This window comes from Loxodonta africana, chromosome 2 (assembly GCF_030014295.1).
Source record: "Loxodonta africana isolate mLoxAfr1 chromosome 2, mLoxAfr1.hap2, whole genome shotgun sequence".
NCBI classification, from domain to species: domain Eukaryota; kingdom Metazoa; phylum Chordata; class Mammalia; order Proboscidea; family Elephantidae; genus Loxodonta; species Loxodonta africana.
Window position 1 is genome coordinate 135,212,741 of NC_087343.1, and position 15,465 is coordinate 135,228,205.

Genomic DNA, 15,465 nt, shown 5'->3' on the forward strand with positions numbered 1-15,465 from the left:
CGCCAGCTGTCTTTTTTTTTTTTTACTGTCATTCTCTCATGAGTGTTAAGTGGAATTTTAGAAAGGTTATATGATGTGTTATATCACAACAGACTGAGTGCTGAAGCAGATAAGAGAGCACAGCTATCTCCTATTAAGCCAGAAATTAAGAGATTTACAAAATTGTAAAGAAAAAAAAAAGCCACTTATCAAATTTTTTCACAAAAATTGTTTCCTTTTACAAAAATTATTTAAAGCATGTAAGGAATCCTTAGAACAAAAAGTTTGAGAACTACTCAACTAAATTTTGAATTAAGAATATAACAAATTTACCAATAAAATTGCTTTTTAAACCAAATGTTTAAAAAGTAAAAATTCATTTTAAACATATTTCCAGAATAATACTTTTAAGTAAAACGAAAAATAAAGGTTAAAAACCCATGGCTGAAAAAAAAAATTCTACAAAATTGTTAAGAGATGATATGTCTTTTAATGATTTTCTTCCTGTTTTGTAATTTCCTGCATTTTCTCAACTAAACTGTTATTACTTGTATGAGTAGAAAAATTTTTTTAATTTAAATTGAGTTAAGAAATAAACTGAGTTTAAAACAGTTCTTATATTAGTGAGGTTAGACCAAATCTTCTTTTTGGATGATGTGTAACCAAGGGCCAAACATCTCCATCCATCAGAAAAATGTGTTATATTAAGTATCCTCTAAGTAAGACTCAGGAGCCCAAGGGGTGCAATGGTTAAGCAACTGGCTGCTAGCAGAAAAGTTGATTTGAACCCACCTGGTGGGTCCAAGGGAGAAAAGACCTGGGGATCTGCTCCCATAAAGCTTACATCCTAGGAAACCTTATGGGGCAGTTCTACCCTGTCCCTAGGTTTGATATGAGTCAGAATCGATTCAACAACACAAAACAAGAAGTATGACTCAGTAAAATGGCACTCTAATGACCTTAAGTGGTGAAAGTTTCTGGTTGTTTTCAATTTGGCAAATTTTGATCCAATAGTTAACATCATTATATTATATACATCAAAATCCTCAGGTGTTAGAAATAAAACTACCAGCTATATGCTCTTCAACCAGTGAATGATTATCACAAATAGAATATTTCAATTCAGTATCTCCCTCAGACTTTATCAGATGCAATGATTGTGAATGATTATGGAATCCACAAACCTATACAGTTAAAACCGAACTAATAGCAGTAACAAAAACTATTTTTTTTAAGATTCATACTTACCTACTATACTCTTTTCTGGAGCTGGCGGCACAATATAACCAATATGTAAATACTTGCTTGCCAATTTGCTATGCAAGCCAAGAAAGTCACTGAATCTTCTTTTAACTGAAAATTCACTCTTACTGAACATGGAAAGGGAAGTCTATGAATGAAGAAGACGTATTTCAAATTTTGATTATTAAGTAATTATTTAGAAGTTAATATCACACCTAACTGTGAACACACTGGTCTACTTTGCAAAAGAATGCAGAGCAGCTAATATATACAGATTTCTAACAATTAAAAAAACAGAACTTAAGAGTTTTTTTTTTTAACAGAAACTTAAGAGGATATAAATACTTGGTTTATTCTATCCTTGACTCATCTCATCCACTCATATTTATGGTAATGATTCTTAAATCTTTATCTCTTGCCCAGTTCATCTTCCAGTCTTTAGTCCTATATATCCAAATGCCTCCACTTAAATCTCACTGGCATCTCAAACTCACCATATTTTCTCCTACTTTAATACAACACTCATAAGAAAAGCACTCGTCTATTATGTTCTACTATATCCCTGTGCTGGGAACAGGGACTGACCCCGTGGGAGGAGTTCAATAAATATCTGTTAGAGGAATTAACAAAATACCATCCCCATCTGTATTGTGTTTTCTCCTGTACTGCCTTTCTTCACAGTACTCCCACAGTCAGGCAGTTCCTCTAGTTAGTAACCTAGGTGTGCCCCTCCTTTCTCACCCCTTACATCCAAGTCCCATTGATTCTACCTCCTAAATAACTCAAGAAACCATATATTTCACTCAGCCCCAGAACCATTTCCTTAAACTATTACTTCTCACAGCCGTGACTTGCTACAACAGACTCTCACTTTTAAAGTTTAAAGGGCTACAAGCCTTTAATAACTGCAATGGTCTAAGTAGAAACCCTGACCTCTACTTTGCCTCTCCTAATTCATACCGAGGCTAGAAAAATCATTCGAAAACAAAAATCTAATTGTGCCACAACACACTCTCGTTTGAAACTCTTTAATGGCTCTCCATCATGCTCAGGAAGAAGCTCAAACTCCTTAATGTGGCTGTTCATGACTGACAACAATTCCAACACACACCACTTGCAGATCCTGGAAAGCACGATGGTTTCTTGACTTTTGGCTTTCACGTCAGCAAAGAAGGCTCACCTTTGTTGTTACTCTATACGCCATGTAAGCATTCATGCCGTCACCTATAAGCAAAGTCAAACATTATTAAAAATCACGAGTTTAAAAATAAAAAGTGCCATTTTAATACTGTAATGATGCATTTAGCAAACAAAAACAAGAAAATCAATTATCTAAAAAGAAAATAAAAAATAAGTACTGACTCACCAACTTTCTCTGGATCTGATACACCAATTTCTATGTCAAAAATATCTCCATTTGCTGCTTCTTCAATCTAGAAGAGGTAATTTTTTTTTTTTTTTAGTATTAAAATACTTCAATTTATGTTACAGTCGTAACACTAATAACTGCTATCATCTATCTTCTATGAGGGTCATATCACATCAAATAATTTGAAAAAGCCACTCAGCACTCATTTCTGAAAAACAATAAGAGCTTTCCCATTTTCTAACTGTGTTAAAAAAAAAAAGCACAAAGACAGTGGAAAAAGGATTATTTATTTATAGAAGTGACAGACAATTGTTCTTATAACACCTCAGACACAAGAAAAAAGTTTTAGTTTTCTTTTTGAACACTGTGGATTTTTTATATTCTATATACTCAATCTCCAGATTCAGATTTTTGAAATAATTCTTATTTTAAATATTTGCTTTTCAAAGTTGTATCACTTCTCTTTAATAACCAGGAGGTAGCCATTACTTTTACCACTACAATCCCAGACACCTACAGAAATTACATATTATATTTAAAGCAACTTTATCACTATTTCTCCAACCTACCTAATAAACACATTTTCTCTTTCAAATCAATTGTAGTATTATAAAGCTCACTGAAAAAAACAGTAAATGGGAAAAAAGATAATCCTGAGACTACACAGAAGTTACCTTTTAATGATTATAAATAAGTAATCCAAATGGCAGCTCTGCAAGAAACCTTTGTTATTCTCAAGAAGAAAACTCAAAGATTGTCTTGCAAGTTTTTCAAAGGAAAATTAATAGCCTAAAACTATCTAAAGAAAAGTGAATTTTTCTAACCATATATTTTTTAATGGGTTTCCTCTTGCACACATTTTTAAAGAGAAAATCTTAGAATTGCTACATGCATACAGAAAAGTATATAAGTGAGCTCAATAAACTTTCAATGTAAGTTGAAATAAACATAACATAAGGTGAACATATGTTAAACAAGAACCTGTATCAAGAAACAAACACCATCATTACCTCAGAAGGCCCTCTCATGCTTCCCCTCCAGCCACAGCTCATCCTCCAACCCAACAAAGTAACCACTATGCTGACTTTGTTGTTATTGTGTGTCATGGAGTTGATTCCAATACACAGTGACCCTGTAGGACAAAATACATGCCCCATAGGATCATCTAGGCTGTAATCTTTCTGGGAGCAGATCACGAGGTTTTTTCTCCTGAAGAGTAGCTGGAAGGTTTGAACCACCGACCTTTGGTTAGCAGCCAAGTGCTTAACCACTGTACCACCATGACTTCTAATACTGTACATTAGTGTTATCTGTTTTTAAAGTTCATGAAATGGAATTATCCAGGAAATGCTCTTTTACGTCTGGTTTCTTTCCCTTGAAGAAAGTATCCTCTGATCATCCCTTGTGTTTTAGTTTTAGTTTTTTTAATCATGGTTATTTTAATGATTTATTTCTATATAAGTGGCTTTTAAACATATAGTTTTCCCATTTACTCTAATTTCCATACCATGAATTCACCTTATTAAAAACTGATATTTGTGTATCAATGTTCACTGCAGCCTATTCACATAGTCAAGAGGTGGAAACAACCTAAATGTCCACTGACAGATGAATGAATAAGCAAAATGTGGTATATACACATAATGGAATATTATTCAACCATAAAGAGAAATATTAAGTTCTGATACATGCTACAATATGGATTAACCTTGAAAACATTAAGCTGAGTGAAGTAAGCCAGACATCAAAGGACAAATATTGTATGACCCCACTTATATGAACTATGTAAAACACCCATTCCCATCAAGTCGATTCTGACTCATGTCCCACAGGACACAGTAGAATTGCCCCATATGGTTTCCAACGAGCACCTGGTGGATGTGAACTGCTGACCTTTTGGTTAGTAGCCGCTGCTCTTAACCACTATGCCACCAGGGTTTCCATAAACTATGTAGAACAGGTAAATGCACAGAGACAGAAAGTAAATTAGTGGTTACTAGGGGCTGGGCAAGGGGGGAATGTGGAGTTGTTACTTAATGGGTGCAGTTTCTTTTTGGGATAATGAAAAAGTTTTTGAAATAAGTAGTGGTGATGACTGCACAACACTGCAAATATAATTAACGTCACTGAGTTGTACACTTAAAAACGGTTAAAATGACAAACTTTATATCCCATACATTTTAGCATAATAAGAAAAAACAGTAAACAACCTTTATGTACTTTATCAAATGAAATCACTCAAATACCACTTTATTGTGATTAACAGTTTTCAAAGTGCTTTCATACATCGTCTTATTTGACCATCATAAGAACTCAGAGAGCCACAAGTTACCATGTTAAGGTAACAAATGACAAACTTCTTGACTTAAAAAGAAGTGATATACCCAAGGTCACTGGGTTAAAGAGTCGTGGAGATAAAATTAGAAGCCAACTCCTTTAGTTCCACATTCTTTTCCTAAAATATCTGAAAGGCCTTAATTAGGAATAACGTTAATTAGGAAGGGATGTTGGGAAGGAAACAAAAGACTTGTTATTTATACATTAATTTAGAGTAAAAACATTATCACATACCTCCTCTCTGGATCTATCAAAGATCACAGGAGCAGATATACTCTTTGATTCAATTCTGGGTGCAATGAGTGTGGTAGGAGTGACAGGGGTGACTGCAGGAGAAGGTTCTGAAGAGAGGATGGGTTCCCTTTCTGGACTGTCCAAAGAAACTTCTTCTGTGGCTTCTAGACATAAATTAAACAAGTTAGTTAAGGACAGTGGCAACAAACCCACAAAATTCTATATAGCAGTTAATGAATTATGAAAAATATTTTGTATACTACCCACAAATACACAAAGTAACCGTTACAAAGTAATTTTATGAATCCTTCCTTAGTTATTTATCATAACTTTGAAACCAACAATGACTTTGTTGGTTTTAAGAAGAATTCCATTAAGTTGGCTTAATTATCTATACTACTGATAGGGATAAGGCTAGGAAAAAAGCCAATGATGTGGATAATTCCGCATTCATTTGTGTTTGTATGTTACATATCTTATACTTGTGGTAACTTACCTTCCAAATCTTTTATTCGGGCTTACATTATTATTATTTTACACAGATGAACACAAATTTTAGGGCAGATGGCTATCCAAAATTATCCCAACTGGTGTAATAATCTGTTATGGATAATCCACAAAGTTAGTAATCTAAAGCGATTAACTGCCAAAGATTACTGAGTATTATATTGAATACTAGTTGAATTGACTAATATGACATAAAGAAAATATATGTTTAGGTTTTAATTTAAAATGCTCTCATTCACTTGAAAAATCAAAATTAAACACATTTAAAATCAAACCATACCAATAAATTGAGTGTCTACGAGCTATGTAACATTGTGCTAAGTGCAATGGAGAAACACAAAGAAATGTAAAGTATCATACCTGCCCTTGAGGAGCTTATAATCTAGTTGGGAAAACAAGACATAAGCATGTGGAATGTTAAATAATAATAAAAGACATAAATAATAGCCAAGAGAATAAAAAATGAATGTTACAAGACATTTAACTGCTATATGAACTACAGAATAAACTATAATTTAAGTTCAGATAGGAGATAATACTTTAGACTGGGGAAAATCAGGAATAGTTTACAAAACTGATCTGAGGAGATTTGGATGGGGTGAGGGATTCCGTGAAAATGGAACAACAAGCAAAAAGCAGAGCCAGGAAGGTGAAAACTACAATCAATGACAATAATGTAAACCACAGTTCTGGTTTGTAGAACTGATTCCAGGTAAAGAACGGCAGGAATGCGAGGGAAGCACAGAATCAGGCCAGTGGTTTCTAACCTGAGGTTCTTAGGTTCCTAGAGGTTTGGGGAGGTAGTAGTGGTAGTAGTGAGCCATTTTCATACTTCAAAAAATATAGTAATAACAGCATATATACCTCCAATAAAGTTGTACAGGTCAACATTTTATCAAGTTATTCTTACTGGTTACCTTGTGTTGAAGAGAATCCTCACTTAGCACAGATCTCTTATAGTTATGTATTATAAAATTAACCAAAATCTTTCAAACTATAGTAATCAGAGGAAATGCAACAGGTTACAGATGTTGAAAATAGACTACAGACGACCCTATATAATAAACTAAAAGCTTATGTGCAACTTCTGGCTCTTAAGATTGCTGGTATTTATTTTATTTTTTAAAGATATAAAGTCAACATGAGAAAGTAAAAAGAAACAATATCTCAAAGCTAGGAGGTATGAGGTCTTTAATCTACAAACAATAAGCAGAATAACTAGCATAAAAACAAGCAGCAAACAAACAAAAAAAAACAAAGAGAATCTAAAAGGGGACTGGTACTAGCAACGGAGCCATAGACAACTGCGAAATAGATAATGAATTTATGGCGGTATCAGTACAGATAAAGTTGTTTTAACTTTTCAATCTCACTTTACTTCAATGACACCATGTTTTATGTTCTTTGTACTGACTCTTGACAGGCTGCTTCATAAACAGTAGGAGACCTCAAAACCAGAAAAGCTAACTATGATCTAAGTAGCTAACATGGAAGGGAAAACAGGAAATAAATGGACAGTTAGGTTCCAACTCATAGTGCCCCTGGTGGCACAATAGTTAAGTGCTCAGCTGCTAACCAGTGGCTCTGCAGGAGAAAAGACTTGGTGATCTGCTGCCATAAAGGTTACAGCCTAGGAAACCCTATGGGGCAGTTCTACTTTGTCCTATAGGGTTGCTATGAGGTTCAACATACTGCTATATAATTTTGCCTTAAACTTTTTTCTCAAGGTTTCTTTTAGCATAGGTGAACTAGCATACTAAAATTAATAAGCTTTAATTTAAATCAGACCTAACGGTTAAGGAAGATGCCCTATAAGTACCACGATTAACTTTTCCTTGGAAACCACAGCTTGAGGACAAGCAGCCATTAATTATGTCAATGTTAACTAAATAATATTTCATTTACAGGACAGATGCCATGGGATTTTTAAAACAAGAGAATATTTATTAAATTTGCAATTGGCATTTGCTTAACAGCATATGTGAAATAAGCTAGTTACTCTGGCAGAAACAAGTTCTCCTCAAAGTCTAGGATAATTTTATTTCTGGCAATTTGTTCACTGTCACTTAGTATGTACAGTACTTTTGGAAACTATGTATCAAATGGTGGATGAGAGGGGCTCCGTAGTTAATCGCATCTGGTGAATACTCTAAATTGTAAATCGTCTGTCATACTTGAACTTATTCTGGCATCACTTCTGACATACAGTACTTGGAATCCTATCCAAAACACATTAACATATGTACCAATATAGTCGTGCTCTCTAAGGCTTTAGAATCAAAATGGCTAGGTCACTGAAGCAGTATCTATATTCTATGCTCTGACAGAGGACAAATCACTAAGTACATGTTCCCATCACTGGACAACAGCTTTTACCACCCATACTCCTCCACAGAAGCAGAAACGGTATACCTGCTAAAATGTGTTATAAGGAAGATACAAACGAAAAAAATCAAACCCGTTGCTGTAGAGTCGATTCCAACTCATAGCAACCCTATGGAACTGCTCCATAGGATTTCCAAGAAGTGGCTGGTGGATTTGAACGGCTAACCTCTTGGTTAGCAGCCATAGCTCTTATCTACTGTGCCTCCAGGGCTCCAAAAGATACAAGTGTAGTGTTAATTCACTTACACAAAAATAATTAGAGTACGTTTTAGGTCGCCTAATGATGTTATTATGAAATGCAGCTGACATTAACGTAAAAGATAAATTGTAGGTTAACAAAGGAAAGAGATGGCTGTTTATTATTCTCTAGTCACTGTTTATTTTTTTAAAAAACAAACACTGACATGGACCACATTTTAATCACAATATTTAGCACAGAATTCTAGGTAAACTAAAAGACTAATTATTTTCCTAAGCTAAGTGGGCAAAAATCACTGCATACTCCACTTGACTAACTGTATGACCAGCTGTGCACACAGTAAAACAACCCTCTTTCTTTACACACACACACACACACACACACACACTCTCTCTCTCTCTCTCTCTTCAGGTGTTAATAGAATTCTGGCTGCCAGGTGAAAAAGTCTTTAATAAAATGGATAATCCAAAACTTCTATATATGCTTCTATACTATTAGAGGAATACATAACAATTTTAGATGGTACCTGCTTAGTAGAGAAAGGATTTATGTCATCTCAGATTAAAACACAAATGCCAGAAAACAATTTTTTAAGGGCTGCCTGGAAAGAAAAGTCCACAGAAGGGAACAAGGAGCATTACAACTCTGGTTAACTGAGATTTGTCTCTAGGTTGTTAGGTAGCTTAAAAAAGAAAAGAAAAAAAGGAAACATTTTAGGTATTTGGTATATTTTCAATTTTCTGACATGATAAAATAAATAAATTTATTTGTGGCGGCAATGTTTCATAGAACTAATCAAACAGAAAGGTATCATGGAGCTTTGTGATGGGGAATTTTATCGTCAAGCGTATTTGTACAAAAAATGCAGAAATACTATTCAGAAATACAGTTTGAATACTGAACCACTATAAAAACCAGTTCAGGTAAGATGTCAAATACACAAAGACTTATTGTTTTATTTTTTCTGTCATTAATTCTAAGAGGTATTTACTTCTTAATATCAAAACAATAAGTTGTCTCTAAATTTTAACCTTAAAAGTAGACAACTGTTTTTGGAGAGTCCAATATACACATATAAAGTTCACCCAACCCATTTTAAAGTTAGGATGTACTATATCACATTTTTCTCCCTTATCAAAAACAAACTTTTCAAGCATCAATTTACTCACCTAAAAGTCAATCAAAATAGAATAAGTGGTAAACACTACAGCATTTTCGTTAAAAAACAGATTTTGAACACATACAGAATATTAATGAAAGTGATTTTTAAATCTACAGTTTAATTTTGCTTTGTAATTTATGTAATATAAAGAATACAATCTCTGATATTTCTCAAAGAATGACTGTCACACCGTTGTTTTTGAGTCCAAGTTGTAAAAAAAAATAATCAAATTATAATATGTAATTTATTTCCAAATACCTAAAAGCCTAAAACCAGAAAGGGATTCCATTTCTTGTTCTTCTCAACAGTCAACATTTTTTGTAAGTGATTTAGTTGTTAACAAGAAGAGCTACCATTAATACCTTACATAAGATTTCAAATTTGCTTTAGAGGATATTTTTTATCTAACGTGATACATACTACAACTGGCTATTATTAAAAACCAAAGATATTCACAATTACCTGCAAAAAGATCTTCTCTGTCATCATCTAGCACTTCTGTGGGTTTTGGACCATTGGAATTTGTACTAATATCTTCTGCAGGAAGACTAGCTGGTTCTGGAGATGATGGACTTGACTGTTAAATAACAACAACAGTTGGTAAAGAATTGGCATGTTTATCATTGTAACTATATCCTTACACACTACAGAAAAAGAACATTCTCTTGACAAGAACAAAGTACATGAACAGCTACTTATATTTCCCACTCTGAGGACCCACTACCCATCTGTTAGTTTGTCATACTGGGATGGCTTGTATACTGCTATGATTCTGGAGGCTAGGCCATCGGTTTTTCAAAAATACCAGCAAGGTCACCCATGGTAGACAGGTTTTAGCAGAGCTTCCAGACTAAGAAAAGCCTGGCAATCTACTCATGAAATTTAGCCAATGAAAACCTTATGGTTCACAACAGAACACTGTTCACTTGCTTGCTTTCAACACAAGATCAGGAGGGATCAGTTGCTAAAGGAGTACCTCATGTGTGGTGAAGCAGAGAGCCAAGCTGGGAGTGCGAGACCCTCAGTGAGATAAAATGGTACAATAGCCACATCAATGGATTCAAACATGCTGGCAACCATGAGGATGACACAGGAACGGGCAAGGATTCGTTCTGTTGTACGTAAGGTTGCCATGAGTCAGAACAGACCTGATAGCAACTAATAACAGTACCTTCTACAGCGTGAGCACATTTCTTTAGAGCTTTCAAAAACAGTTTCAAATTCTTAACTGAAAATTTAAAGAAGAGCCTTTCTTTTCTCTCTGGAACTCATTTTTACAGACCCAACCTCTCACGAAGGTGGGCCTCCAATAAACTTACCAATTTCACTTCAAAGAATTTAAGAACGATTAAGCTTATACATTACTTCTTCTGGAAGATATTTCTGATAACCTCAAGCTCGCTTCTAGCTAAGTCTGCATAGGTGCCTGGCCTAGACGGTCCCACAAAATATCCACTTCTGTCATAATTTCTCTTACCCTATATTATAATTATCTGCTTACAGGCTATTAAGGCCTACAAGGAAAGAGGAGTACCTTGTATACTACTTTTTACTCAATGCCTTGCATCAAGTACTCAATGAGTGTCTGTTAATTGAATTCTAAGAAAATAACTATGGATATGCCAAAGATTGAGCCACAAGTTTGTTAATCAGATAATATGAAAAGCTGGAAACAGCCCGTTCATCCACATAAAAATTTAGCAGAGTGGCATTTATTGACCCAGAAAGATGCTTAGAAGCCATTATATGAAAAAGTAGGTACCTAGCACACATGATCCAATTTTTTTATAAAAAGGCTTACCAATATTCATTAAAAATAAATGTTTTGTTCTCCTCACCCTCCTAGAAACTAAGACATACTTGTGTAGACTAAGATACAGCCACTAAGATCCCACATATAACCTATACATTCAGCTTCATTTTAAACAAAGGTTCCTATCTCTGAACTCCCAAACGTTTCCAGGGAATCGGAAGCTCTGCATTCTAGTTCTGGCCTCACACTAACCAACTTCTCTGCTGGTTACATAATGCATCTTCTTGGGTACCAATTTTTACCAGTTTTTATAAAATAACGGGTGCATCAGCTAATTGTTAATACTCTTTTTACCTATCCAATTTATTATTTTATAATTTCTAAGTCTAGAGAGCTAACCTGATTTCCTTTTGAATTTCCAAAACTTACCTGACACTAACTCTGAAACAAAAACTAATTTTGAAAGAAACAGAACCACAAGTAGCAAAAATTTTAAATGTAATTTTAAAAACAGTAAACAATTTGTTGCCGTTAATTTAATCCATACATGAATGAGTTTCTTTTGGGTGTTTTGTTAGAGTACCTACGCCACTGCACCAAAGGGACATTCAGTGAAAACAATTCCACAGGGACCAAAATACAGTCTAGATTAACACTATGATTTGATTTAAGTCAAGAGTTGTACTACCTAAAATTAGTCTCTAGCTACATGTGGCTTCTGAATGCTTTAAATGTGCCTAGCCTACATTGAAATCTGCTATAAAAGTAAAATACAGGCTAAATTTTGAAGACTTAGTAAAAAAAAAAAAAAAAGTAAATATATTAACAATTTTATATTGATTACATATTGAAAGAACATTTTAGATATACTGAATTATATTACTAAAATCAATTTTACCTGTATCGTTAAAACCAAAAACCCTCTGCTGTCGAGTCGATTCCGACTCATAGCGGCCCTATAGGACAGAGCAGAACTGCTCCGTAGAGTTTCCAAGCAGTGCCTGGCGGATTAGAACTGCAAACCTCTTGGTTAACAGCCATAGCACTTCACCACTACGCCACCAGGGTTTCCCCTATATCTCTATATTCTTTTAAGTGTGACTACAGAAAGTTGAAAATTAAATTTAAATTATACTAGATAGAACTTGTCTAGAAGTAAATTTTATTGTATTTTAGGAATAAAGGAAAAGTAAAACTCCATGAAATTCTCTTACTTCTTTCAACAGATTTTTAATAGCTACTGGGTGGCAGCAAATTCAAAGGCCTACTCTCTAAAAAGCACCTAAATTTCACCATTTGATATGTGATCTGTTAAATATGGATCTAAAGGAGTCCCAGTGGCACAATGGTTAGAAGCCTGGCCACTCCATGGGAGAAAGACATGGCAGTCTGCTTCCGCATTACCGCCTAGGAAACTCTATGGGACAGTTCTACTCTGCCCTATAGGGTTGCTATGAGTCGGAATCTACCCAACGGCACAAATCCACAACAATATACATTTACAAACAACTGTGTATAACAGGCTATAGTGGAAGAACCAGAAATATTTCAATCTGATCACAAGAAAATATACAAATCCAAATTGAGGGACATTCTACGAAATAACTGGCTAGCACCTTTCAAAAGCATCCAAGTCATGAGAGACAGACAAAAAACCCATCACAGGGAAAGGAAAAAAAAAATACAATGAAATGCAATATGGGATTCTGGATTGGATCCTGGACAAGAAAAACCACGTTAGTGGGAAAACTGGTGAAATTTGAATACGGTCTACAGACAGATTTGTTAATAGTAATATCCTGATTTTGACAAATGCTTTATTGTTGTATAACATGTTAACTAGGTAAAGGTATACAAGAACTCGATATAATATTTTTGTAACTTTTTTGTAAGTCTAAAATCATTTCAAAATAAAAAGTTCAAAAAAAATTTTAAGTGAACATACAGTTGTTTTAAGTTAAATGTTTAAGGTACATATATATGTATAAGCTGCTGTCCAGTGGATTCTGACTCATAGCAACCCTATACGACAACAGAGTAGAACTGCCCCATAGGTTTTCCAAGGAGTGGCTAGTGGATTCGAATGACCATGCCACCAGGGCGAAGTCCTTTCAGCACACTGACGACCACCGCTAAGGCATGAAGCTCGTTCGAGGTGCTTAAAGCAAAAGCAGGACCAGAGACTAATCGAGAGTAGTGCTAGCTCTGGGTGGTTCAAGTGCTTCAAACATTTTTTGATGCATCATGTGAAAGTGAGTGGTGAGTCTGGGAGTGCTGATGTGAAGGCAGAAGAAAAATCTGTTGAAACCTTAAACTAATTGCAGATGGAGGTTATCTGCCCAGCAAATTTTTAACATGGATGAAACATCCTTATTCTGGAAGTGAATTCCTGAAAGGGTCTTCATCCATAAATTGTCAAGTCAATGCCAGGCTTTAAAGCTTCTGAAGACAGTGACAGTGTTGTTAAGAGGCAATCTTGTACATAATATGGCGTTTGCACAACGTCTGTTATGGATTGAACTGTGTCCCCCCAAAATGCGTGTCAACTCAGCTAGGCCATGACTCCCAGTACCGTGTAGTTGTCTATGATTTTGTGATACGATTTTCCTATGTGTTGTAAATCCTACCTCTATGATCTTAATGAGGCAGGATTAGAGTCAGTTATGTTAATAAGGCAGGACTCAATTTACAGGATTAAGTTGTATTTTGAGTCAATGTCTTTTGAAATATAAAAGAGAAGCAAGCAGAGATGAGAGGGACATCCTACCACCAAGAAAGCAGAGCTGGGAGCAGAGTGTGTCCTTTGGACCTGGGGTCCCTGTGCTGAGAAGCTCCTAGACCAGGAGAAGACTGATGACAAGGACCTTCCCCCAGAGCCAACTGAGACAAAGCATTCCCCTGGAGCAGACACCCTGAATTTGGACTTCTAGCCTCCTAGACTGGGAGAGGATAAATTTTTCTTTGATAAAGCCATCCACTTGAGGTATTTCTGTTATAGCAGAGCACTAGCTATCTAGAGCACTAGATAGCTAAGACAATGTCCAAATTACAGTGTCCTATTTCACAGAATGTATTCTGGATGTTAAGAAACACATGATGGTGTATGTTTTGTCACTGAACTCTTAAACTTCTTCAGAGTAGAGACATGGCTTTTCATCTTTGTATCTACAGGCTAAAAAAAAAAAAAAAAACCAAACCCGTTGCCGTTGAGTCAATTCAGACTCATAGCAACCCTATATATACTAGATGGTATATACTGCCTGGTGAAGTAAGGTATCATTGTTTATATTTCAAGGTAAGCTCAAAGAAATTTTATTGTCAAAAAACGTTATTTGGTTTATTAGTTAATCTTGACTGATGGCAAATGAATATGAAGTACCTCCTTTAGCTGTGCTGTTTATGGATTAATTGGTGAAAGATGGTATGAATAACAACCAAAGTAGATTTCTGGATTATTTAGGGTAGGTTTGTTTTTCTATTGACTATTGTTCCTGTGTTAGTATTTGTGATCTGACTATGATTAATTGCATGTTTTTTTTTTTTTTAATTGTTCTTTAGGTGAAAGTTTACAGCTTAAGTTAGTTTCTCACAAATTTATACATTTATTACTATGTGACCCTAGTTGCTATCCTTATCATGTGACAGCACACTCCCCCTTTCCACACCAAATTTCCTGTGTCCATTCAACCAGCTCTTATCCCTTTCTGCTTGTTCATCTTGCCTCCAGATAGGAGCTGCCCATTTAGTCTTGTGTATCTATTTGAACTAAGAAGCACACTCTTCATAAGTATTACTTTATGTTTCATACTCCAGTCTAATCTTTGTCTGAAGAGTTGATTTCGGGAACAGTTTTAGTTTTGGGTTAACAGAGCGCCTGGGGCCATGTTTTCTGGGGTTCCTCTGGTCTCAGTCAGACCATTAAGTCTGGTCTTTTTACGTGAATTTGAGTTCTGCACCCCACTTTTCTCCTGCTCTGTCAGGGACTCTCTGCTGTGCTCCCTGTCAGGGTGGTCACTGGTGGCAGCCAGGCATCATCGAGTTCTTCTGGTCTCAGGCTGATGGAGTCTCTCGTTTCTGTAGCCCTTTTTGTCTCTTGGGCTAATATTTTCCTCGTGTCTTTGGTGTTCTTCACTCTCCTTTGCTCCAGGTGGGTTGGGACCAATTGATGCATCTTAGATGGCCGCTCGCTACCTTTTAAGACCCCAGACACCACTCACCAAAGTGGGAAGCAGAACATTTTCTTAATAAACTTTATTATGCCAATTGACCTTTTAGTCCCCTGAAACCATGGCCCCCAG

At 35.4% G+C, this 15,465-nt stretch overlaps 1 protein-coding gene across 1 annotated transcript in view; it reads right to left on the reverse strand.

Moving 5' to 3' along the window:
• Positions 1–15,465, reverse strand: part of SNX2 (sorting nexin 2) — a 79,572-nt gene that overhangs the window by 37,747 nt on the left and 26,360 nt on the right. Inside the window, exons 2-6 of the mRNA XM_010590414.3 lie at positions 9,877–9,991; positions 5,162–5,325; positions 2,588–2,654; positions 2,402–2,445; positions 1,228–1,369 (exon numbers count right to left, since the gene is read on the reverse strand). Coding sequence (XP_010588716.1) covers positions 1,228–1,369; positions 2,402–2,445; positions 2,588–2,654; positions 5,162–5,325; positions 9,877–9,991 — 532 coding nt within the window. The remainder of the gene's footprint in view (positions 1–1,227; positions 1,370–2,401; positions 2,446–2,587; positions 2,655–5,161; positions 5,326–9,876; positions 9,992–15,465) is intronic.